The sequence below is a fragment of the Bufo gargarizans genome, chromosome 1 (assembly GCF_014858855.1).
Source record: "Bufo gargarizans isolate SCDJY-AF-19 chromosome 1, ASM1485885v1, whole genome shotgun sequence".
Classification (NCBI taxonomy): Eukaryota; Metazoa; Chordata; class Amphibia; order Anura; family Bufonidae; genus Bufo; species Bufo gargarizans.
In genome coordinates this window covers 276,930,209-276,954,966 of record NC_058080.1, presented here as the reverse complement: position 1 = coordinate 276,954,966, position 24,758 = coordinate 276,930,209, and the positions used below count along the sequence as shown (strand labels likewise).

The following is a 24,758-nucleotide window of genomic DNA, read 5'->3' as shown; positions in this document are numbered from 1 at the left end:
GATGACACTTTTTTTTTCTTAAAGGGAACCTATCATAACTCGGGAATGGAGCCTCGGTTTAACAAAAGAAAAACTGAATTTTTATCATGTGAACCACAGCTCTGTGTCCATGTCAACAGTTTGATAGGAAGGTCGCTGGTGACAGATTCCCTTTAACCACCTCAGCCCCCCTAGCTTAAACCCCCTTAATGACCAGACCACTTTTTACACTTCTGCACTACACTACTTTCACAGTTTATTGCTCGGTCATACAACTTACCACCCAAATGAATTTTACTTTCTGTTGTAAAATTTTTCAAATAAAACTACATTTCTATATAAATTTTTCTCTAAATTTATTGTTCTACATGTCTTTGATAAAAAAAAATGCAATAAGTGTATATTTATTGGTTTGCGCAAAAGTTATAGCATTTACAAACTATGGTACAAAAATGTGAATTTCCGCATTTTGAAGCAGCTCTGACTTTTTGAGCACCTGTCATGTTTCCTGAGGTTCTACAATGCCCAAACAGTAGAAACACCCCACAAATGACCCCATTTCGGAAAGTAGACACACTAAGGTATTCGCTGATGGGCATAGTGAGTTTATGGAAGTTTTTATTTTTTGTCACAAGTTAGCGGAATATGATTGTAAGAAAAAAATAAAATAATGATGTCTCATATTCCACTAACTTGTGACAAAAATTAAAATTTTACATGAACTAACCATACCCCTCATGGAATACCTTGTGGTGTCTTCTTTCCAAAATGGGGTCACATGTGGGGCATTCCCTGGCATTTTAGGGGCCCTAAAGCGTGAGAAGTAGTTTGGAATCCAAATGCGTAAAATTGCCCTGTGAAACCCTGAAAGTACTCATTGGAATTTGGGCCCCTTTGTGCATCTTGGCTGCAAAAAAGTGTCACACGTGGTATCGCCGTACTCAGGAGAAGTAGGGCAATGTGTTTTGGGGGGTATTTTTACATATACCCATGCTGGGTGAGAGAAATATCTGTCAAATGACAACTTTGTATAAAAAAAAGGTAAACGTTGTCTTTTAGAGATATTTCTCTTTCCCAGCATGGGTATATGTAAAAAGACACCCCAAAACACATTGCGCTACTTCTCCGGAGTACGACAATACCACATGTGTGACACATTTTTTGCAGCCTAGGTGTGCAAAGGGGCCCAAATTCCAATGAGTACCTTTTAGGAGGGCATTTTTAGGCATTTGGATTCCAGACTTCTTCTCACGCTTTAGGGCCCCTAAAATGCCAGGGCAGTATAAATACCCCACAAGTGACACCATTTTCCGTGAGGGGCATGGCGAGTTCCTGGAATATATATATTTTGGCACAAGTTAAGAAAAAAAAAAAAACATTTTCCGCTAAGTTGTGCCCAAAAAAATATATATTCTAGGAACTCGCCATGCCCCTCACAGAATACCTTGGGGTGTCTTCTTTCCAAAATGGGGTCACTTATGGGGTATTTATACTGCCCTGGCATTTTAGGGGCCCTAAAGCGTGAGAAGAAGTCTGGAATATAAATGTCTAAAAAAATTTACGCATTTGGATTCCGTGAGGGGTATGGTGAGTTCATGTGAGATTTTATTTTATTTTTTGTCAAGTTAGTCAAATATGAGACTTTGTAAGAAAAAATAAAATAAAAAAATTCTGCTAATTTGTGCCAATAAAATAAATCTTCTATGAACTCTCCATGCCCCTCAAAAGTGATCTTTATAGCGCTGCAGCGATTTTACGGTGTTTTTGCAGTGATCAGAAAAAAATAAATTTCTGTCACTGCGGTGGGGCAGACTGAACGCAAGTGTGCGCACAAGATCAGGCCTGATCGGGCGAACACTGCGTTTTTTGTAGAGCCTATAGAACATGTCCTATTCTTGTCCGCAATTGCGGACAAGAAAAGGCATTTTCTATATAGTTCTGGCAATGTGCGGATCCGCAAAATGCGGAAAGCACATTGCCGGTGTCCTTGTTTTGTGGGTCCGCGAATCCGCAAAACACATACGGACGTCTGAATGGAGCCTTACAGGGGGGTGATCAGGGGTTAATAAGTGACAGGGGGGGGGGGGGGGGGGTAGTGTAGTGTGGTGCTTGGTGCTACTTATTACAGAGCTGCCCGTGTCCTCTGGTGGTCGATCCAAGCAAAAGGGACCACCAGAAGACCAGGTAGCAGGTATATCAGACTCTGTTAACAAAACAGCGTCTGATATACCTTTCAAGGGTTAAAAAAAAATCGCATCTACAGCCTGCCAGTGAATGATCGCCGCTGGCAGGCTGTAGATGCACTTGTTTACCTCCGGATCCTGTGAACGCGCGTTCACAGGAAATCTCGCCCCTCGCGAGATTACGCGCAGGCGCGTCCAAGAGGAATAACGGGGCCGCTGCCAGGACGCAATCCTGCGTGCGGGGGTCCTGAGGCGGTTAAAAGTGCATCTGTCAGCAGATTTGTTCCTATGAAACTAGCTGACCAGTTACATGTGCACTTGGCAGCTGAAGACATCTGTGTTGGTCTCATGTTCATATGATTTATTATATGCAAATGAGCCTCTAGGAGCCACGGGGGCGTTGCCTTTACTTTGTTCTCTCTGCAAGTACTGTTGACAGGGCCAGGCCAGGCCAGTGAAAAAGCCATCATACCTGGTCCTGTCAAAGTGCAAAGGGCACAGAGTTGCAGAGAGAGCAGAGCCTCTAAGTGTAACGGCAATGCCCCTGTTGCTCCTAGAGGCTCATTTGCATATATGAACACTTTATTTTTGTCAGCAATGTGGCACATGGCAGCTCAAGACATCTGTGTTGGTCCCAAGTGCACATATAACAGGCCAGCCAGGTTCACAGTTACAAGTCTGCTGACAGATGCACTTTTAAAATGAGCATACTGATATACAGGAAAGCTCAATTTAGTTGTTTTATGCACATTTTTATTACTGTAGCATCCCAGTTGTCATGAGTGGGGGCTCACCTTAGAAGCTGTACCCTAAGGCTCATGGTGTGCGGCACCACAATTACTTCTATCCTTAGTGATGCCGTTCTGGATTAGGTCACGTCTCACAACAACTGGTTGGAACAGCATTTTGCAGCCTCTGTTAGAAGTGACAATCCAAAGGGTATAATTGACCTGACATTTCTAAACCCGGCTGGATTTCCTGGATAAAATAGGCCGGATTATTCGCTGAAGCCTTCAAATCTGTTGTCCCTCTGTCCTGCAAACTGAATGCTGATCCAACAACCAGCAACAGGCTGAATTGTGTGCAGATGTAGCAGAGCTCAGTTTGTGGTATCAGTAGAAGTTTTGCTGTCATTGCCATTCGGGAGATGAAAAAAAGTCAAAAGGAAAAGTGGAGCAGTTGCTGTTGCCTTTCTCTAAAGGGCCTCTGAAATATAAGAGCTGGAATTGTATTTGTTGCTATTGACCCGTAGTTCTCAACCTGCGGTAGGTGTGCCTCAAAGGTACGCAGGACTTCCTAACATCCAGTAATGTTTGATTGCTGTTTGCTTGGGCCTCTCGACATTCAACTGTACCACTAGCCTGAGGCGTTTTACTCTCCTAGGCACCGACAACACAATGACGTAATCATCATCTTGACCACCTGAGCTAGGCTGCAAAGAACTCGGGACGAGTACTCCTAGGGGCACTGTAACTGGTTCTCTGCTGGTGCACACTATGGGGGCTTTAATACTGCATGGGGCACTATGGTGGTCTTTATTACTACTTGGGGACTATGGGGAGCACAATTACTAGCATGGACACTATGGGGGCATTATTCTGGAATGGGGACATTATTACTATTAGGGGCACTATTACTAAGAGCACTTTGGGATACAAAAATTACTATTGGTGGGACTCTTGGGAGCGCTATTACTGTGAGAACTCTGGCAAAGTGTCAGCTTAAGGCCTCATGCACACGACCGTTGTGTGCATCCGTGGCCGTTGTGCCGTTTTCCGTATTTTTTTCGCGGACCAATTGACTTTCAATGGGTCCGTGGAAAAATCGGAAAATGCTCAGTTTTGCAGCCGAGACCGTGATCCGTGTATCCTGTCCGTCAAAAAAATATGACCTGTCCTGTCCTATTTTTTTGACTGACAACGGTTCACTGACCCATTCAAGTCAATGGGTCCGTGAAAGAACACGGATGCACACAAGATTGGCATCCGTGTCTGTGATCCGTGGCCGTAGGTTACTTTCATACAGACGGATCCGAAGATCCGTCTGCATAAAAGCTTTTTCAGATCTAAGTTTTCACTTCGTGAAAACTCATATCCGACAGTATATTCTAACAGGCGTTCCCATAGTGATGGGGACGCTTCTAGTTAGAATACACTACAAACTGTGTACAAGACTGCCCCCTGCTGCCTGGCAGCACCCGATCTCTTACAGGGGGCCGTGATCAGCACAATTAACCCCTTCAGGTGCGGCACCTGAAGGGGTTAATTGTATTATAATATCCCCCTGTAAGAGATCAGGGCTGCCAGGCAGCAGGGGGCAGACCCCCCCCCCCCCTCCCCAGTTTGAATATCATTGGTGGCCAGTGCGGGCCCCCCCCCCCCTTCCTCCCTCTATTGTAATAATTCATTGGTGGCACAGTGTGCGCCGCCCTATTGTAACAATTCGTTGGTGGCACAGTGTGCCCCCCCCCCCTCCTCACTCTATTGTAGTAATTCGTTGGTGGCACAGTGTGCGCCCCCCATCGGCCCCCCCTTCCTCTATAGCATTAACAACATTGGTGGCCAGTGTGCGGCCTCCCATCTCCCCCCCCCCCCCCCCCCGACCATTGGTGGCAGCGGAGTTCCGATCGGAGTCCCAGTTTAATCGCTTGGGCTCCGATCAGTAACCATGGCAACCAGGATGCTACTGCAGTCCTGGTTGCCATGGTTACTTAGCAATAGTACAATAGTAGAAGATTCATACTTACCTGCTGGCTGCTGCGATGTTCGTGTCCGGCCGGGAGCTCCACCTACTGGTAAGTGACAGGTCTGTGCGGCGCATTGCTAAATGAACTGTCACTTACCAGTAGGAGGAGCTCCCGGCCGGTCACAGACATCGCAGCAGCCAGCAGGTAAGTATGAATCTTGTACTATTGCTAAGTAACCATGGCAACCAGGGCTGCAGTAGCTTCCTGGTTGCCATGGTTACCGATCGGAGCCCCAGCGATTAAACTGGGACTCAAATCGGCACTCCGCTGCCACCAATGATTGGGGGGGGGGGGGGGGGAGGGAGGAGATGGGAGGCCGCACACTGGCCACCAATGTTGTTAATGCTAAAGAGGGAGGGGGGGCCGATGGGGGGCGCACACTGTGCCACCAACGAATTATTACAATAGAGAGAGGAAGGGAGGGGGTGCCGGGGGGGCGTACACTGTGCCACCAACGAATTATTACAATAGAGGGAGGAAGGGAGGGGGTGCCGGGGGGGCGCACACTGTGCCACCAACGAATTATTACAATAGAGAGAGGAAGGGAGGGGGTGCCGGGGGGGCGCACACTGTGCCACCAACGAATTATTACAATAGAGAGAGGAAGGGAGGGGGTGCCGGGGGGGCGCACACTGTGCCACCAACGAATTATTACAATAGAGGGAGGAAGGGAGGGGGTGCCGGGGGGGCGCACACTGTGCCACCAACGAATTATTACAATAGAGAGAGGAAGGGAGGGGGTGCCGGGGGGGCGCACACTGTGCCACCAACGAATTATTACAATAGAGGGAGGAAGGGGCGGGGGGGGCACACTGTGCCACCAACCTATGATTACAATAGAGGGTGGGAGGGGGGGGGGGTCGGGGGTCCCGCACTGGCCACCAATGATATTCAAACTGGGGGGGGGGGTCTGCCCCCTGCTGCCTGGCAGCCCTGATCTCTTACAGGGGGATATGATAGTACAATTAACCCCTTCAGGTGCGGCAGGGGTTAATTATGCTGATCACGGCCCCCTGTAAGAGATCAGGTGCTGCCAGGCAGCAGGGGGCAGTCATGTACACAGTTTGTAGTATATTCTAACTAGAAGCGTCCCCATCGCCATGGGAATGCATCTGTGTTAGAATATACTGTCGGAAATGAGTTTTCACGCTCTAACTCATATCCGACAGTATATTCTAACATAGAGGCATTCCCATGGTGATGGGGACGCTTCAAGTTAAAATATACCATCGGATTGGAGAAAACTCCGATCCGATGGTATAAAAGGGACTCCAGACTTTACATTGAAAGTCAATGGGGACGGATCCGTTTGAAATGGCACCATATTGTGTCAACGCCAAACGGATCCGTCCCCATTGACTTGCATTGTAATTCAGGACGGATCCGTTTGGCTCCGCACGGCCAGGCGGACACCAAAACGACTTTTTTATCATGTCCGTGGATCCTCCAAAAAATCAAGGAAGACCCACGGAAAAAAAAACGGTCACGGACCTATGGACCCCGTTTTTGCGGACCGTGAAAAAATACTGTTGTGTGCATGAGGCCTAACTCTATTTTGGGGGGGCACTGTGTTTACAGAACAATTACTGTCAGGGGCACTGTTTACTAGACAGTTATTTTTGAGGGCACTATGTGGCAATAATTATTGTTGGTGGAACAATCTGTGGTACTAGTATTTTCAGGGGATCTATCTGTTTCTACTTCCAATGTTTGTGTGCCCTTTGACATAGTAGCTTAGCAGCCTTGTACTTAGAACTGCTCTTAGCTTGGAGTAACAGCACTGTAGGCCATTTTTTTTTTTATTAACTTGGCAGATGTCACATATAAATTGCCATGTTATCCACTGACGTAAGGCCCCTTTACACGGGCCGACACAGGAGGCACCTATTGGGAACAGACCGCTCATTTCTGATTGGCTGCTGGATACAGGAGGTGAGCCCTGCATTTCCATGCTGCCCATAGGCTACTTTTTCACACTAGCGTTTTTTGCGGATCAGTCATGGATCTGCAAAAAATGCCTGTGTTACAGTAATACAACTGCATGCATCCGTCATGAACGGATCTGGTTGTATTATGTCTTATATAGCCATGACTGATCCGTTTTCTAATGTGTCAGAGAAAACTGATCCGTCCCCGTTGTCTTAGGCCTCATGCACACGACCGTATGTGTTTTGCGATCCGCAAAAAATTAGATCTTCAAAAAATACGGATGATGTCCGTGTGCATTCCGTATTTTGCGGAACTGAACAGCTGGCCCCTAATAGAACAGTACTATCCTTGTCCGTAATGTGGACAATAATAGGACATGTTCTATTTTTTTGCAGAACGGAAATGCGGACATACGGAAACGCAATGCACACGGAGTAACTTTGTGAAATGGTTCCACATACAGTCCGCAAAAAATTTAAATTAACGGACACAAAGAAAGTAGTGTACGTTCGTGTGCATGAGCCCTTACATTGTGTGTCAGGACACCACATTGCGGAGAGAAAAACGTTGCTTGGAGCGTTATTCTGTCTGCGATGTGAGCGCATTCCAAACAGAACGGAATGCTTTTTGGTGCATTCTGTTTTTATTCATTTTAGTTTTGACAATAAATGCCTGATCCGGTACTAAGTGTTCTGGAAAACTGTACCGGTTTCTCACTCTGCGCATGCGCAGACCTTTAAAAATATGGAGAAAAATAAATACCGGATCTGTTTTTCCGGATGACAATCGGAAAGACTGATCCGGGATTGCAATGCATTTCTGAGACTGACCCGGATCCGTCTCACAAATGCATCCGTTTGCGTCCGGATTTCTGGATCCGGCAGGCAGTTCTGGCGACGGAACTGCCAGCCGGAATCCTCTGCCGCAAATGCACAGATGAATTGTGGAATGTTTCACCTAGAGTTCTACTATGTAAACTATTCATCTGCTGTGGTGCTAGAAGCCACGTATGTATAGAGTTCATCTGACTGTTCTTATTTGACTCTTCCCTGTCTGACATTTTTTACCTTCTCCTTCTTCCTTACACCATGTCCGTCCCCTTACCTCCCCAAGCTAAAGAGATTTCCTCTTCCACATAGCCCTTCAGCAATCACCTTTCCAGGACCTATATGTCGCCTGCAGTTGCTATTTCATTGTTGGCACTGATCTCACACTGGACCTGGTCTATTAAATGGGCTATCCACGATGGATAGCTGTGCACCGACTAGCGTGGGCTTTCACTGTGCAGGCAGACCAGCATGGACCATCAGAGCTATAGTCTATAGTCCTCGTACCACTTAACCCATTGTGGACTTCTGCTGGCATAATTTTTTTCCCTAGTGTCCTTTCTGGCTAGTTCTGAAATGCACTAGTAGAGAACGTTGTCTACCAGGGCATTTGTTGACATGGCAGCATGCAGACAATCTAGCAGTCTACACTTGGGAAGATCCTCTCCTGTGTATTGCAGGGGGTACCTAAGGGGCTAAGGACTTTAGACACCACCTTTACGCCTGTTGACCAAGTGATCTCCACCATTTCTCCATTGGAGCACAGGATCCAGTGGTGTAATACAACCTTGGTGCTGCCTGTTTCTAGTAGATCCTGCTAGGCACTTGGCTGTTCCTTCTCTGTGAGCTTGTGTGATTTTTATTTATTTTCCCCCCCCTCGAGGTGGAAACATAGTTGATGGATGCAGCACTTGTAGGGTAGACATTCGGTGGACTGCTGCTGAGCAGGTGGCATCCCATGACACGGTCGCAATAAATCCCTTCTGTTTGCCTATGGAGATGGCTTGGCTCCAAGCTTGCATTTTTCCATCTGCTCGTAATCAGTTTGGCTGACCCTAGGGTGTTCACATACTTATAGGGAAGCAGAGCCGTGTATGTGCCCGACAGAGGCCTTGAATATTGTGTATAAAGAGCCGAACTGATTCTAGGAAGATCTAGACCTTCGCCTATCTGATACCAAAGATGATATTTATAACTTTTACTGGGGAGCAATTAACATGAATGCAACCTCTGGTCATGTTGATGTCATGGAGGGTCCCTTGTTTGGTTGTAGCCTCCCTGCAGTTTTCTCCCTACTATTGAAATGTATCTGACATTGCCGATATTTGTAACGTAAGCTTCAGGTGAAGAACTAGAGAGAGATCCAGCATCCAATAAATAAATAAAAAAAACTTTATTGAAGCCAAAAACACCACAGATCTATTCATACTGATCCAGTATGTATAGATCCGAAACGCGTAAACACTCTGCTGCCCTCCCCCCCTCTAGTTTTAAGATGCTTCAGTGAAGATCTCAATTTTATTGGTTGGTGGATTTTTCTCTTGGCCAGTTTTTTGCATTTCCCCCATGCTTCTGTGCACCTTAGCTGACTGCCTTTTTTTTTTTATAAGCTTTTTTTTTTTTTTTTGTTCTAAATGGAGAAAATGGTACATTCAATTTATAATGCTTGGGTAATATTTGGGTAAACTTTGTGTCACAATCCAAGTGCAGAAATTGTTGGTTAGAGGGCATGGCTATGGAAGTTGTCACTGTGCACCATGTGCTGAAAGCCTATTAGGCAGAGAAAAATGTCCAATAATGGGACAAATTCACGTGTTCATGCATAATTTTTGTATGTTTATTTTATTTTTATTTATTTTTGAGTAAAAAGACCTAATTTATAAATGTTCCCCAGTGGGTTTGAACATCCAGCATGGAATAGTTTTGAATTGCTTTTCATAGTCCTCTGACTGTGGCAAGACCAGACCTGACGTAGTTTCCCATGTCAATCGTCATATACTGTTGTGGACTCTGTCCCATTGCACTCTGTGCAATCATCTCAGACAAAGTCTAATCTACCACGAGTATTGACAGGACAAAAAGTTGCATTCAGATCTCAGACAAGAGGGTTTCCTACATTGTAGAGGAGATCATGGGGCATTAAACGGCTTGTTTTCTGGCAGAATTCTAATATACTCGGTTCTATAGCTCCATGATGTGTGGTGGCCTTGGTGCCCTGATGAACCTGCCAGTTTCATGGAGTATATTCTAGGTCATTTACCCAGGTCATTCCTCTCGCTGGAGAACACAAGATGTTCGTTTCTACTGACGTCCTGGCAGGTCAGTGTCAGGTCACTGTTAAACCAATGAATTGTGTCCTGTGGAGGCAAAACCAATATGGAAGGTCCTGAACAGTCAATTCTAGAACATCCTGCAGTACTTTTTAAATTGGGTATGTTTTTTTTTTTGTTTTGTTTTTTGTAGATTTTATTGTATGACTCCTAAGAGCAACCACTAATTAAGATATGCCTTTTGGGTTATGTACACATTTGTTATACTTTTTTATTGTTTTTGCGTTGGTATCGCACTTCATTTTCTCTGTGAGCAATATGCTAAAGAACAACTAAAGTAGAAAAAAAATACAGACTACTGGAAACCATTTTAGAAGTCTGAGAAGATATCATCTTCCTGGGTTGCTGTTATTTCCAGGAGTCCAGTGCAAGCCATTGGCTGGCGTTACTTGAAAAGATATATAACTCTGTAATTCAGGACAGGTCTGCCAAAGCAAGAGATGGATTTTCTGGCCAAGAGTAGAGGACCTAACACCCTCTTTCATTAACTTAAAGGAGTTAAAGGGGTTGTCCCTCAGGATAGGTAATCAACCCAGCACCCCTGCCAATCAGCTGGTCGAAGAGAAGGCGTGCATTGTGCCAGTGCAGCCTTCTCTTCATTGTTTACCTGCTCACTGTCGTGTCCAAAGCAGGTGTAATTACACCTAAGCCATCCCATTCATTTCTATGGGACAGCTCTGTAGTATACACTTGTATAGGAACGAGCTGTCCCATTGAAGTGAATGGGACAGCTTAGGTGTAATTACACCTGCTCAGCACTGCTGTTGCAATAGCAAGCAGATGAACAATGAAGTTAAGACTGCACTGGCACAGCACGCACAGCACCTTCTCTTCAATGACGTAATCAGTGCGGTTGCCAGGTGTCAGACCCTCACCAATTTGATATTGATGACCTATCCGGAGGATTCAGGCAACCCCTATAAATGGCCTAAATTGGCAAAGAAATTATACTCTCTCCTTCCTACGCTGTACTGAATTACTCCCCTCTGCTGGTGTAGTGATGGGATGACCCTGTTGAGGCCAGCGATTGGCTGCAGCGGTGACCTGAGTGAGTGGAACTTTGCTCCTGCAGCCATGAAAACAAAGAGCAGGGAGGACAGGAGCACAGCACAGGAAAAGGCTAGTTACATAGACACATTGCTCCTGTTCCTGCTTTGACACACCCATGGGCATAATATCACAGAAGATAAAGAGCTGCATGTTCATGTGGCCACAGCCCATAACAGAAGATAGGAGCAATATAGTTGAAAGCAAATGCTTTAATAAATTGCAGCTAACTTCAGAGTGCATTCAAATGGCAGTACAAAAAGAAAAAAGGGCATTAAAAATAATGATCTATACCTAAACCCCTGCAGTGCCCTGAGTGTATATTATGCTTCCCCACATTGCACTCAGTATATATTATACCCACAGTGCCTTTGGTATACACTAATGTCCCCCATAGTGCCCCCCTGTATAAATATGGGCCCCATTAAAGTGGTTATCCCATGACTAATGTAAAAAATTAAAATCATACATCACATGACAATTTCTTTCAAACAAAGCTAAAACCAGCCCTGTACCTCACATGGATCCCCCCCCCCCCCTCACATGGATCCAGAGATCTCCCCCCCCCCCCCCACATTCAATGCTCTGCTAGATTGATATCCAGCTGGCAGTTCAAAGGGCGTGTCTTCTCTGCTGCAGCTAAGGGGGCGTGTCCATGCTCTCCCTATCACAGCTCGGGTGCCAGTTGAAGGATGAAACTGAGCATGTGCGGCCATCTCAGTGAGCAGGTCAAAGAAATAAGAAAAAAAAAAAAAAACAGCTGGTGGCGCTATTCAGATACATTTTATTTAATTACATATAAACACAAAAGTATTCAGTTCCAGGAGCTGGCTTAAAACCTGTAGAATATTTTTCATGGTACAACCCATAACATAATCACTGTCTGCTTAAACTAATAACACACACAGAATTAAATGTTACCATGTTTTTAATGCACACCATGTAAACATTCAAAGTGCAGGTGGGAAAAGTATGTGAACCCCTAGACCATGGATTTCAAACTCATGGCCCTCCAGATGTTGCAAAACTACAACTCCCATCATTCCCTGATAGCTGTAGTATGCCCAGGCATGATGGGAGTTGTAGTTTTGCAATAGCTGGAGGGCCACGAGTTTGACATCCCTGCCCTAGACTAATGACATCTCCAAGAGCTAATTGGAGTGAGGTGTCAGCCAACTGGAGTCCAATCAATGAGATGAGATTGGAGGTGTTGGTTACAGCTGCTCTGCCCTATAAAAAAAACACACGCAGGTACTGGGTTTGCTTTTCACAAGAAGCATTGCCTGATGTGAATGATGCCTCGCACAAAAGAGCTCTCGGAAGACCTACGATTTAAGAATTGTTGACTTGCATAAAGCTGGAAAGGGTTATAAAAGTATCTCCAAAAGCCTTTCTGTTCATCAGTCCATGCTAAGACAAATTGTCTATAAATGGAGAAAGTTCAGCACTGCTGCTACTCTCCCTAGGAGTGGCCGTCCTGTAAAGATGACTGCAAGAGCACAGCGCAGACTGCTCAATGAGGTGAAGAAGAATCCTAGAGTGTCAGCTAAAGACTTACAAAAGTCTCTGGCATATGCTAACATCTCTGTTAGCGAATCTACGATATGTAAAACGCTAAACAAGAATGGATTTCATGGGAGGATACCACAGAGGAAGCCACTGCTGTCCAAAAAAACATTGCTGCACGTTTACAGTTTGCACAAGAGCACCTGGATGTTCCACAGCAGTACAGGCAAAATATTCTGTGGACAGATGAAACCAAAGTTGAGTTGTTTGGAAGAAACACACAACACTCTATGGCACTGCACACCAACATCAAAACCTCATCTCAACTGTGAAGTATGGTGGTGGGGGCATCATGGTTTGGGGCTGCTTTGCTGTGTCAGGGCCTGGACGGATTGCCATCACCGAAGGAAAAATGAATTCCCAAATTTATCAAGACATTTTGCAGGAGAACTTAAGGCCATCTGTCCACCAGCTAAAGCTCAACAGAAGATGGGTGTTGCAACAGGACAACGACCCAAAGCATAGAAGTAAATCAACAACAGAATGGCTTAAACAGAAGAAAATACGCCTTCTGGAGTGGCCCAGTCAGAGTCCTGACCTCAACCCGATTGAGATGCTGTGGCATGACCTCAAGAAAGCGATTCCCACCAGACATCCCAAGAATATTGCTGAACGGAAACAAATCTGTAAAGAGGAATGGTCAAGAATTACTCCTGACCGTTGTGCACAACTGGTCTGCAACTAAAGAAAGCGTTTGGTTGAAGTTATTGCTGCCAAAGGAGGTTCAACCAGTTATTAAATCCAAGGGTTCACATACTTTTCCCACCTGCACTTACCTGCTGTGTTTAATAAAGTAACATTTATTTCTTTGTGTAATTAGTTTAAGCAGACTGTCATTGTCTATTGTTGTGACTTAGATGAAGATCAGATCACATTTTATGACCAATTTGTGCAGAAATCCCTTTCATTCCAAAGGGTTCACATACTTTTTCTTGCAACTGTATGTGTGTGTATATATATATATATATATAATGTGTTTCTATCTATTATTTATTATGCCAACCCTAAGAAGTACTCACCGCAGGCATGTGCAGGAGCACTTGCTCCCCACTGGAGGCAGCAAGATATGACGTTTCCAGCATCATGATCTCAAATGATCACACTGGGAACATTAGGTCCTGCTGCCTCCAGTGTGGAGCAAGTGTGCTTGTGGTGAGGTGGGTATGTGTGTGTGTGTGTGTGTGTGTGTGTGTGTGTGTGTATGTATATATATATATATATATATATATATATATATATATATATATATATATATATATATATATATATATATATATAATATATATTTTTTTTTTCTCAGTGTACCAGTTTTTAACGTCCGTTAGATGGGTGCACTTCTTTCTAAATGGACACTAGTCATTAAAAAAAACAGGCCCACTGTTTTCAACAGGGTCCATTTAGGTACTTTATACTCTGGTCATTAAAATGTCCATTAAAATAGGCCAATAGAATGTGGTCTAAATGACTGTTAACCCCTTACCAACATCCGTTGGGTCTTTAAGTATGGTGCTGAACAGGTGCCATAGCAGTCTGGTTTCTGCTGTTTTACACAGCAGACACCTGGAAGCAAAGTCCATGATCAGTGATGATGGCACTGCGTCTGGGCGGTCTTTTCCCAGACATCGAGATCAGGGGAACCACTCTTTTGGACTCTGATCGTCTTAAAGACCTGAGGCCTGCCACAGCAGTGTTCCTATGGAGCCCTGCCTTTGTTTATTCATAGCCTCACCGCCGAAAAATTGAATAAAGTGATGGAAAAGTCATATACCCATAAATAAAATTTTGGAGGTCAGAATATAGGGAGGCAAAAATAAAATGTTTCCAATTTTTGAATATTTTTTTTTTTTTAAATATTAAAATGCAAGTAAAATGATCAGAATGAAGGCAGTTCAGTTTTACCATCTGTAAAAATGAAACCCATAAAACTGGAATTGCATTTTTTCCCCGGTTACACCCAATTTGGAATTTCCAGCTTCCCACTACATCTTATGCAATATTAAATGGTGCCATTAGAAAGTACAGCTTTTAAAGCAAAAAAAAAAAAAGTGCTCCTTCAGGAAGGGGTTACAGGACCTCTTTAAAGGGGTATTCCCATCACAGACAATGGGGGCATATCGCTAGGATGTGCCCCCATTGTTTGATAGGTGCGGGACCCACCTCTGAGACCCGCACCTACAATGAGAACGGAGTGGGGAGAGCTGTGGCTTGTATTGCGGACTGTAAATGTCTTCAATATACGGGGACTGGCCCAATGCACTCCGTATCATGGTTGCGGACCCGTTGACTGGAATGCCTCCACATCCACCAAATATGACTGTAGATGGGACTTAACCTATCTTTTTTGGGTGCGGCGGCACGGATTTGAAGTGCTTCCGTCGGATTTTGGTTCGTAACGCTGCACCACAAAAAAATGGTGTTTTATTTTTTTGTGGTGTGGAACGTATCTTGCGCATTGTGCACCTATTCAAGTGAATGGGTCTGCTTCTGCAAACAATGCCTGTACCCGTGCATTGTGGAGCACTGTGGTCTGCAGCACAGGGCACACACGCTAATGTGCAGGAGCCCTTATGGTGCGCGATCCTGTCAGAGGAGCAGTTGTGAACATGAACTCACACTGCCACACACAGCCAGCTTCTCACACTTAACTCGTCTGTGTCTGCCTGAATGGCTGCAACTAAAGGTGGATATGGATGGGGCAATAATCGGGCAGATGATCCGGAATCGGCATTCTTGTGAATGCTCGTTCCCGATAATTTGCCCAAATGGTGTAGCTGATCATACGATGAATAAGTGAAACGCTTGTTCCTCGGGTGATACGGTCGTTCATGCAGGCACATCAATTATTGTTTCTGGGTAGCAGAATGCAGCTGTATGAGGACAAGCAATAGCCACCGCTCATACTGTGGAGGAGATCGCTGCATGTAAATACAGTGCTTCACCTCCACTGAACGAGCAGATGTTTGTCAGGAAAAAATGGTTCCTTTTCAACAATCTGCTTTTTACTCGGCAGGTCAATCCATGTTTTGTTGCCATAGTGGTTTTTGTGCATATTGATTTACCCCCCTCCCCTTCCCCCAGGCACTTGTAAGTTCACCCTTATATACTGTAAGAGATTGTGAAATGCTTCCTATCACACAGAATGTAGATGTGAAGGCACTTTAAGATAGAAGTGACTGACTTGACCATTGACCGCACTGTATTTGCACAGTGGGACTATAGTCTTGATCATACACTAGCATGCCTGTTTGGCTTTCTGCTTAGTTTCCAAGTGGCAGCGAGTGTGTAGCCTGCACCTTCAGCAAACAGACTGTATTACTACAGCAGCTGATATATAGCGCCCTATCTGTACAGTGGCATCAGGACTGCGTCCGAGCCTTCATTGGTAGCAAACTGATAAGTGTTCGATGGTAATAACTGCGTAAGCGTCGAGAGAAGGGTAGTCTGGGTACATGAAAGAATAGCTTGACTACTTACTGCTATGCTACAGACACTTTGCAGGAAATCATACAATTTAGATCTATGCTGCAGCAGCCACAGACATCCATTGATGACCTCTTCTGACTGGTCCAGACCTTAGGTTATGTTTCTGATGGCAAGAATAACACGGTCTAAAACATAATTTTTCGGTCAAATACCAAAGCTCCAGCAGACGCCCTATTAAAGCCAATTTGATCAGCCAATGGCCATTTAGATCCATTTAAAATAGAATGAATTTGCAGCATCATGGCTTCCAGTTCGAACAGAGCCTCACTGGACAAAATGTGGTATTTTACTGACTGATGCGTTGCTATTGGAAATATCTGTCAACTGCTTGTGTTGCGTAACATTTTTTGTAATTAAGTCGCACTGTGACGCCGCAGTCGCACAAAAATACAACTTGGATGGATTCTTTACGACTGTTGCGTGGCGTGTGACACCATAAACTACAGAAACCTTTGCACAACTTCTTTGGCGACAAGAAGTCTTGTATCCCTAGCCTAAGAAGCGGATTTGGTTCCTGCCAGCATTTCAGCAGGGAAGCCATTGTCTAATCCGTCCCCTCTCTGTGATCTCTTAGTATTTTAAGACATAATCTTATTAATTTTTTTTTTCCTTAATTCATTTTTGTTTTGGGTCCTAGGGAAATGTATGTTTAGTTGCACCATGATCTGACCAGTAATTGGGGTCTAGATTAACCACAGAGTTCACCTAAGGCACTCGATGCGGATTACTTGCAGAATATCCGCAGCTTAATACAGTGCCAGCAAAGTGTATGAGATTACTCAAATCTTATGTACACGTTTTTTTCCTTTTCCATGCGGAAATGGACCTTACGTGCTGATGTAGAAATCGACAGCAGGTCAATTGTTCACCTTCTCAAAAGAAGGGTGAGATCTGCAGCAAAACCACATCGAATCCGCTCCAAAATCCACAAGTAGCGCATGGGTTTTTTCGAGCGGAGCTTGTGTGGAAACGTATAACAATACGCCCAAAAAAGCACGGATTTTCCATTTTGAAATCTTCACTCGTGTACAGGTACCCTAAGCATCTTCAGTGGAGATCCACATCATGTCTAATTACACTGAGAATCTGCATGGATGTTTTACACGGGTGTATCTGGCATGTGCGTGCCACATGGACGTTTCCTAGGAGGGAGGAAGTAAATCTGCTGGTACGCTGCTTCCTATGGTTCCTCTATGTGCACTGCAGATATTTAGCCAATTAACATGACACAAACGTCACGTTATTGTCCATTAATGCACACTACGTGTGTCGGCCATGCCCATTGCGGTCCACAATGCATGGGCACCATCTATGTCCCGACAGTCCGCACTGCAAGAAAAATAGTGCATGCGCTACTTTTTTGCAGTGCAGAGGCACAAACAGAAAACCCACGGAATCCGTGCCTCCTTTCCACACCGCAGCGTGTCTTACAGATTGGCGACCCGTTCACGCGCAGTACGGGCAAGGCCGGTGTCAATGAACCCTAATTCTCAGTGCTGTGTTAAGTGATTACGGAGTCTCAAAAATCCATGGCTAGGACTTTGTGTGACAGTGCTGCATGGCTAGGAAATATCTAGAAGGAAGAATTCTTTCAAAAATGTAAAGTTGGCATGCCTCCCAAGTGTCCCTCTTTTTGACCTGTCCCTTGATCCTTAAATGGCCCTCTTTTTGACCCGGGTAATTAATGCATAAATGTGTATTAATAAATTAAATTAAACCTCATTATTTGGTGCAATTTGGGCCCTAAAATATCTATAATCCCATAAATGATGTGGCAATATTTAAATGGTATTGAAGCGCAAGAAAATAAATTGTCAAAGGCTCCACGTGCTGTAAAAAACTAAAGGAATTTATAGCCACCTAACCGATCCCCAGCTGCTGCAGTTGTGATGGAGTCAGTAATAATGCTTTGGGTGGAGTTAGAGGTGTGGCCTAGTAAGAAAAATACTGCCGCGATGTGCGCCGCACATATTATCCTCCTTTGCGATTTTTTATTTTTATTTTTATTTTTTAATTTATTTTTTCAAAGTTGGGAGGTATGAGTTGGCAACTTTTTAGGATACATCCACACAAGAAGGGGAAAAAATCTGCAGAAATTCTCCGTTTTATATACAAATTGTGTCCCAGGTGTGCCATGGATGTCGCCTGGTGCGTTGCAAAGTATGAACTCCGCAGAAAGAATTGTCCTGCTGCAGATTTTAAATAATTTGTCCATTTAGACTCTAAAAATCCACAAGGGATTTTCAGAGTCTAAATGGACAAATTATTTGGACTGAAAATCTACAGCATTTCCTGTGTGTTTAGACGTTTAGCGTTAGGGCTCATGCGCATGAACGTATGTATTTTGCAGTCCACAAAAACTGATCCGCAAAAAATACTGATGACATCCGTGTGCATTCCGTATTTTGCGGAACGGAACAGATGGACCCTAATAGAACAGTACTATCCTTGTCTGTAATGCGAACAATAATAGGACATGTTCTATTCTTTTGCGGAGCGGACATGCGGAAATGGAATGCACACGGAGTAACTTCCATTCATTGAAGTGAACAGTTCCGTGTAAGGTCTGCAAAAAAAACTAAAACTGAACGGACACGGAAAGAAAATACGATTGTGTGCATGAGCCCTTATTGTGGCACGAAGGGGCCAAGTAAGTTTGGCGCCATGTATTGTCACATAGCGGGTTTACTTGGGACACAGCAGCTTTGCCTACGTGTGTTGTTTTTTTACTGTATTGTTTGGCTCCCGGCTGGAAGCGGGCAGGTGTTTTCTCACTGCACCATGCAGTTACTAAGGAGGTCCCCTGGGCACTGCAGCTTTCATCACCTCCTGCCCCTCCCCGGCTGAGTGATACCTCACGTAATAAAATTTGAAGACGCTCGCTCCCGTGCTGACCTAGGGGGCATTTGAGAGAAATGGGTGTGTTTTAGGTGTGCCTTCTGCACGCTCACCATGTCGTCTTCAGTTTAGTCAGCGAGCTGCCAGAAGGACAGATGTTGCCAATTTCAAATATACAGAGGGGAAGGCAAATATTGCTAAGCAACCATTGACTTGAGAGAGCATTTTTAGGAGCGCAGCCAAGGGAGTTATGCCTGGGAGCTCAGCGAGCCTTCTCATGGCCCTGCCTGTGCGAGGGAAGAGATTAAAAGTTCTTTCTTGTGAAAGCCACCGTGGAGCCGCCAGGAGAAAGGCTAACCTGTTGACACTGATTAGGACTGACAAGTGGGCCACTGAGGAGCCACAGAAAGCTTTTGGCCATGTAGGAGGGAAGTGAGACATGTTCACGGAGGTAAGGTCTGATCAGCTGTCAGCGTGTGCTCTGCAAGTCGCACGCGTTTCAGCACCAGGATCTCTTTCCCGGCTCGACCCCTCTATTAATAGAGCCACCGTTTGCTTTTGCTCCTGTGGGTGAAACATATGGTAATGAAAAGGCCCAAAAGGCAGATTTAAAAGCAAACAGTGTGACTTTGATACTTGAGCCGTCACTCCTCCCTTGCACAGGGATTACTGATCGGAAAACTCTTTGGGTGCTTTATTACGTTTGGTGGGTGAGCATGAACAAAGGGGCATGAGCAAGCTTACACCTGGGGACGTGGACTTGGCTGCATAGATACTCGGGTTTCTTGTGCACGGATGGTGTTGTCTGCATTTCTGTGTATTTATATCTTGTATGACAGATCTGCATTTTGTGAGAAAAGTCCACAGGGAATACACCAAGTCCCTCTTATAGTAATCTCCTGAGTAGTACTGGGAGCAATTAGCAGCATGTGCTCCACAATTGCTTGTGTTTGTACCGCACGCTCCTGAATTGTAGTGTCTGCCAGCATAAATGCAGTATACGGTATATCTGCGCACGATAACATGGCCGTCGCAGTTTTCTGCTGACTTGTGTATTCACTTTCGTTACCTGTGTATGTCTGACATTGGTATCTTTTACCTTTCATTATTGCTTTGCCAAACATGTACAATATGGATGCCATGCTGAGAGTCGGAACACTGAAACTCTATAGATTGCATAATATCAAGTTAGACGTTTCTACAGAACATTTTGCTGCTCTCGTGTTTTGCCTCTGTCTTGATGGTAGTTGCTATCTTTTTTTATTTATTTATTTTTAATGGTTAAGTGATGTTCCCTTATGTGGCGTTCCGCAATCGAATTTCATGCATAATATCCAGGGGCTTAAAAGTCTCACCCCCACACTGCCAAAAAGTTCTTCAACAAACTTTGCGCATAACTTGGCCTGCAGTGCAGATTTTAAGTCGGCAGCATATCAATTTGTTGCAGATTTCTACCACAGATTTTACCCTTTGCAACGCACAGGGCAGAACCTGCGCCAAAGCCGCAGCATTTCCGTAATGCTTTTGAACCATTTGGCGTGGATTTCGCTGCTGCAAAATTGTGGCAGATATGCTGTGATGGGCACGTGGCTGTTCCCATCATGTTTGATATATATTCAGTGAAACCTCTCTAAAAGGCAATTTCAGAAAACCACTCCTTTAGCCCTCATTCACACAAACCTTGGCGGCCGTTTTCAGAAGCAGTTAGTCAATAGAGCCATTTCCATGGCCTTTTTTTTTTTTTTTTTTTTGACGACTAGTGAACAGTAGCCATCAAAAAATAGGACAGCCTATTTTTGGCCAGACAGACCACATTGAAATCAGTGGGACAGTTTTTTAATGGCCGTTTAGACAGCAGTGCACCCGGCTAGTAAAATAAAAAGATAACGCAAACTCTTGTGCGCTGGAACACTGGCTTCTCACTGGAGGCAGCAGGACCTGACTCCCTCAGCGTGGTGATGTCACATGATGCTGAAAGAATCAGGTCTTGCTGCCTGCAGTGTCGAGTCACTGTTCCTGCACGTGCAAGTGGATGAGGGGAGTATTTTTTATTTTTTTTGCACAAGCAGAATGGGGCCATTATTGCTTTTGGTTAGCACAAAGGGGGCATTAGAGTTTTTGAGATTTTTTTTTAACTGATGACCTATCCTCTGGAGACGCCATCCGTATATAATCATGTGGGTCCAACACTAGTACATGGGGCTTACTTTCAATGATTCCGTGCCCCACGGTTTGTGTTCGTGCATTGCGGCCCGTTCGTGTGAAATAGGCCTTAGTGTGTATGCACAGATACTGTGCAGGGGGATAGTCTTAAAGTGATCCACAGGTTGGAGAAAACAAAATGCACATTAACTGGGGAGCAAACAGAACACTTACTTTGTGACTTCCTTTTCCTCTTTCTATCTGCAGATCTGCCAATTCCTGTGCTTCTCTTATGAAATCCAAGACTGCCGCACCACTGCTCAGATTGCCTTTGGTAGCCCAAGACACTTCCAGCTGTCCTTGGATTGGCCAACACTGCTCATGTGAACAGTATTGGCCAATCCAAAAGCAGGGCTGGACAAGCAAGAAAGGGTCTTGGAATACCGAAGCACAGTGTTCACCAGTCTGAGTGGTCTTCTTGAATGACATCAGAGGAGCCCAAGAATTAGCGGATCTGATAGGGGTCAACATGCAATTGTTCTGCACGTTTGCCAATTATTGTGAATTTTCCTTTTCTTGAACTAAAGGGTCGCTTTAAAGGAGTTGTTCACCTTTTATGATGACCTCAGAGTTGACAGACCTGCGCTGGTGATCATACTTGCCTGATCCCCACTGCTGGATTCAGGCTCCATCACTGCCGCCTCTGCAAGTCCTAGGTCTCCCCACGTCAACATCCATTTTGATGTGGGGCACATGTCCTCAGCCAATAACTGGCTGCAGTGGTGATGTGTCACCCATGTAACATGTGACCCAATGACATGCCTTGCTGTGGGATATATAAGTTCAGAAAAAGCAGAGCTATAAATGTATAAATCTATATAACAATCTGCTCAGCTCCTCCTGCTCTATAACATGCTGTCTGCAGCTCAGGCACCATGGTCAACGTGATAGGTTCCTTTTAATTTAAACCATTAGTGTTAAATACAGTTAGCAAAGTCCTAATTCCTCAGAAGGCCCCATATAGTTTTGCCTCCCCAAATAAAATGTTATATGTAAGAAAAAAAAGTGTTTGGTTCTTGAAGACTAAAAAAAACTTAAGTCATTCCTCTGTGGCCTACATATTATGTGCCACAATGTGGAAGGACCAATGAAGCAGCCATAGCCTGAAACGCATCTCTAGACCTCCATTTAACACACATTTTAACAGAGGTATAACATACATTTGTTTCCATGGGAGAGAGTGCTACCCAAGTGACTTCCCAGTAGGCCTGTGGGACTGCTGCAGCAGCTATGTGGAAGAGGGCATGTACTGCCGAGTGCGATGTACAACTGCTCTATAGAATGAAGAGCTTGTACTTGTTATCATAGGTTTTACAATTTGGCAGTGGGAGGACTTGCCTTTCAGTGATCTGTGTGGATCTTACCAGTAATAGGATTTAGGCCTCCTGCTCACATCGCATCCAATCCGCAAAATATGCGGACCAATTCATTTCAGTGGGGGCCACAAAAAATGGGGACAAAAAATAAATAAAGGACCTGTACTGTTCTTGTCCATTTTGCATATCGTCTTTTCTCTGGATCGGCCACTAGGGCTCGCTATCAACTTTTCAGTAGCGAGCAGTGTAATCACAGCTCCTTCGTCCCATTCACTTCAATGGGATGGCTCCATCCTATCCACTTGAATAAAACGGATCCGCGAGGCCAACTGCCAGCACCCCACTGAACCAATATCAATGACTTTTCTGAGGATAGGTCAACAGTTGAGCAAAAGGGGAGAACCCCTTTAAGGAGGAACATTTTAGCTTCTTGGGCAGCTCATACATTTCTGACCCTTGTGATTTGTATTGGCATCTGATGAGCAGTAGCTTTTGTTTCCTACTTTGAGGCCACGACAAAAACAATCTGTGTAATAGTTGTGTGAGCTGCATATTTTTGTAATGTCAGCATAATCCTATATGCAGATGGACAAGGATTTGGAAAGCATAGTAAAGTTTAGTGACAGTTGCACAACTCGTAGAGCAGTTTTCCCTTTTGTGATGGTTTAGCCACTACTTGGAAGTTAAAGGGAATACAGTGTGCGTGTGTGTGTATGTGTGTGTGTGTATATGTATGTGTGTGTATATGTATATATATATATATATATATATCTATATATATCAAAAATATAAACGCAACACTTCGGTTTTGCTCCCATTTTGCATGAGCTGAACTCGAAGATCTGAAACATTTTCTACATACACAAAAGACCCATTACTCTCTAATATTAACAAATCTGTCTAAATCTGTGTTAGTGAGCACTTCTCCTTTGCCGAGATAATCCATCCCACCTCACAGGTGTGGCATATCAAGGTGCTGACAAGACTGCATGAATATTGCCCAGGTGTGCCTTAGACTGTCCACAAAAAAGGCCGCTCCTGAAATGTGCACAGTTTTCCCTATGGGTGGGGGGGGTCAAAAAAAAAAAAAAACGGTCAGTACCATTTGCCTCACGCAGTGCAACACATCTCCGTCGCATAGAGTTGATCAGGTTGTTGATTGTGGCCTGTGGAATGATGGTCCACTCCTCTCAATAACTGTGCAAAGTTGCAGAATATTGGCAGGAACTGGAACACGCTGTCATATACGCCGATCCAGAGCATCCCAAACATGCTCAATGGACGACATGTCCGGTGAGTCTGCTGGCCATGCAAGAACTGGGATGTTTTCAGCTTCCAGGAATTGTGTACAGATCCTTGCAATATGGGGCCGTGCATTATCATGCTGCAACATGAGGTGATGGTCATGGATGAATGAGACAGCAATGGGTCTCAGGATCTCGTCACAGTATCCCTGTGCATTTCAAAATGAATGCCATCAATAAAATGCACCTGTGTTCGTTGTCCATACCATAACACCACTGCCACCATGGGCCAATCGATCCACAATGTTGATGTTAGCAAACCGCTCACCCACACGATGCCAAACACGTTATCTGCCATCTGCCCTGAACAGTGAAAACAGGGACTCATCCGTGAACAGAACGCCTCTCCAACGTGCCAGACGTCATCGAATGTGAGTATTTTACCACTCAAGTCGGTTACGACTACGAACTGCAGTCAGGTCCAGACCCCGATGAGGATGACTATGACGAGCATGCAGATGAGCTTCCTTACGACAGTTTGTGCAGAAATTCTTTGGTTATGCAAACAGATTGTTGCTGTAGCTGTCCGGGTGGCTGGTCTCAGACGATCATAGAGGTGAACATACAGGATGTGGAGGTCCTGGGCTGGTGTGGTTACACGTGGTCTGCGGTTGTGAGGCCAGTTGGATGTACTGCCGAATTCTCTGAAACTCCTTTTGGATACGGCGTATGGTAGAGAAATGAACATTCATTGCATGGGCAACAGCTCTGGTAGACATTCCTGCAGTCAGCATGCCAATTGCATGCTTCCTCAAATGTTGTGAAATCTGTGGCATTGTGCTGTGTGATCAAACTGCACATTTCAGAGTGGCCTTTCATTGTGGGCAGTCTAAGGCACACCTGTGCAATATTCATGCTGTCTAATCAGCACCTTGGTATGCCACACCTGTGAGGTGGGATGGATTATCTCAGCAAAGGAGAAGTGCTCACTAGTTAGACAGATTTGTGAACAATATTTGAGAGTAATGGGTCTTTCGATTTTGCATGAGCTGAACTCATACACAAAAG

At 44.7% G+C, this 24,758-nt stretch overlaps 1 protein-coding gene across 3 annotated transcripts in view; it reads left to right on the top strand.

Moving 5' to 3' along the window:
- The window catches only part of AFF1 (AF4/FMR2 family member 1), a 139,489-nt gene that overhangs the window by 33,325 nt on the left and 81,406 nt on the right, over positions 1-24,758 (top strand). Inside the window, exon 1 of one of the 3 annotated variants that reach the window (XM_044303760.1) lies at positions 19,108-19,379. The exons of the other annotated variants lie outside the window; for them this stretch is intronic. Coding sequence (XP_044159695.1) covers positions 19,368-19,379 — 12 coding nt within the window. The 5' untranslated portion in view covers positions 19,108-19,367. Of the gene's footprint in view, positions 1-19,107; positions 19,380-24,758 lie in introns of those variants that run through there. 3 annotated transcript variants of the gene reach the window in all.